This window comes from Misgurnus anguillicaudatus, chromosome 19, assembly GCF_027580225.2.
Source record: "Misgurnus anguillicaudatus chromosome 19, ASM2758022v2, whole genome shotgun sequence".
Taxonomy (NCBI): Eukaryota; Metazoa; Chordata; class Actinopteri; order Cypriniformes; family Cobitidae; genus Misgurnus; species Misgurnus anguillicaudatus.
The window spans coordinates 40,904,957-40,906,444 of NC_073355.2; the positions used below are offsets into that span (position 1 = coordinate 40,904,957).

At 36.6% G+C, this 1,488-nt stretch overlaps 1 protein-coding gene across 1 annotated transcript; it reads right to left on the reverse strand.

Annotated features, from left to right (window-relative positions):
• Window positions 1–243: 243 nt before the first annotated feature.
• On the reverse strand, window positions 244–1,229 carry LOC129421525 (GTPase IMAP family member 7-like). Its single transcript, XM_055177140.2, has one exon. It carries the CDS (start codon window positions 1,189–1,191, stop codon window positions 244–246), a length of 948 nt encoding a protein of 315 aa, XP_055033115.2. The 5' UTR covers window positions 1,192–1,229.
• Window positions 1,230–1,488: the final 259 nt, after the last annotated feature.

The window sequence follows — 1,488 nt, forward strand, 5'->3', positions numbered from 1 at the left end:
CCATTTACCATCTAGACACCCGATAATTAAGTATGTTATACATATCTTAGACTAAAGAAATACTTTAATATGTCTTTAATGTGAATTACACAATGTAGCTGATCAATTAAAGCAGAAATAAAGATACAAATTTAATGATTTATAGATTGCATAGATATTTTTCAAGCATGAGCTTTGTATTATGTTGATTGGCTGGAATTTTTACCTATTGAAGCAAATTTTGTAAATCTGACATAGTGCTTTTTATGAAATATTGCATCTTGCCCTTTCTTGGAGATATTGTCTTAACCATGCTTCCTTTTCAGCCTTTTCCATCTGCAACTGCCTTGACATTTGAACCATTTCTGCTTTCAACATTTCGTCTCGATTCATCATAGACATCATGGCAAAGCGGCCCATGCATTGTCTAAATCTTATTTCTTCCAGTAGTTCTGACTTCTCCCTTTGCTCATCTTCTTTGGCTTGCTTCTCTTTCTCTGCAGCTTGAATTTGCTCTTGTAATTTGGCTTCTCTTTCTTTGTATTTCTGCAATAGTTTGTATGTTGTGCTGGAAAAGCACAGACCATTGTTGTTTCTCACCATATCTTGGATCTTCTGAAGAAGTTTTGACACTTGGTGACGGCGTTTATCTCTGTTGTTGAAAACATGATATCTGCCTTCACACTGATCAACTAAAGCTTTGAGATCTGCTGTGGCTTCTCTTATATACCTATCAATACTTTTGTTCTCCATCTCCAGATCGTCTCCTCTTGTGAACAGAATCATTGTGTATTTGTTGGCATCTTCACCAAAAATCTCCTGTAATTTCTGAACTGTGTATCGCTCTTCTTTTGTAAAACGACCAATTTCCAGAACAAGCAGAAAGACATGAGGTCCAGGGTAGGATATGTCAATGCATTTCACTGTTTCTTCGGTCAACTCTTCTTCAGATAGTTCTGTGTCACACCATCCAGGAGTGTCCACCACTGTGATTTCTTTATCACCATTATTTTCTGAAGCCTTCTGACAGTGTCTAGTCACAGACTTGGAGGCTACATCTTTGTGAAAAACCTCCTTTCCAAGAATGGTATTTGCTGTAGTACTCTTCCCAGACCCTGTTTTCCCAACAAGGACAATTCGAATTTGTGCTCCTGAAAAAAATGTAACATTACTATATGTTTTTTCCATTTTGTCATGCATTGTCTTACCCATTGTTCATCTGTCTTAGCCACAGACCTGTAGGTTGTTGATCCATTTTCATTCAGTGTGACAGAGAATGAAAGAGAGAGAGAGAGTGGGTACACTATATGAAGGCAGGGTTTGTTCTATTCCGTTTCATGTGACTAGCTTGGCATTTTAAAACCTAAAACAGAAACTAAAAAACAAGTATATGTCAATTATATGTATCAATAAACAAGTCTTTTCCCAAACAGTTTTCTAACAGCTCTGTCTTGTTCTGTTTTATGGTTTTGTGTTGTTCTTGTGCTTTCAATCATCACAAGCATTTTT